The sequence below is a fragment of the Charadrius vociferus genome, unplaced genomic scaffold (assembly GCF_000708025.1).
Source record: "Charadrius vociferus isolate BGI_N301 unplaced genomic scaffold, ASM70802v2 scaffold472, whole genome shotgun sequence".
NCBI lineage: Eukaryota > Metazoa > Chordata > Aves > Charadriiformes > Charadriidae > Charadrius > Charadrius vociferus.
In genome coordinates, this window is record NW_009647735.1 from 701,589 (window position 1) to 702,006 (window position 418).

General features: G+C 44.7%; 1 protein-coding gene across 1 annotated transcript in view; it reads right to left on the minus strand.

Annotated features, from left to right (window-relative positions):
• HMGN5 (high mobility group nucleosome binding domain 5) overlaps window positions 1-418 on the minus strand; it is a 9,564-nt gene extending 9,146 nt beyond the window's left edge. Inside the window, exon 1 of the mRNA XM_009881678.1 lies at window positions 296-418. Coding sequence (XP_009879980.1) covers window positions 296-310 — 15 coding nt within the window. The 5' untranslated portion in view covers window positions 311-418. The remainder of the gene's footprint in view (window positions 1-295) is intronic.

A 418-nucleotide genomic window follows, 5' to 3' on the forward strand; every position in this document is an offset into this window, starting at 1 on the left:
GAGCCCCCGCTCCAGCCCTTCTCCTCGCAAACAAAACAGCCCGAAGTGAACTCACAGCCTCCCCTGCCCGCCCCGAGCAGCCCCGACACACGCCCCAGCCCTCTCCCTCCGCTCCCAGCTCCACTTTAGGACATGCACAAAAAAATTAAAAATGCAAAAACTCCACATACACACACCACACACACGCGCGCGCGCGCGCAAATTTACAGACAATTTTGCAAACGCTGCTTTAATTTCTCCCCTTCCTTCCCCATCTGTCTCCCCTATTTTTTTTTTATTTTTTTTTTTTACTTACCTTTCTTTTGGGCATAGTTGCACCTTAATAGTTGATTGCAAAATATATAGGTATATAGGTATATAAAAAATAAATGTAACCACCAAAAAACTGTTTCGACCGTTCTGCAAATTTGCAAAAAAA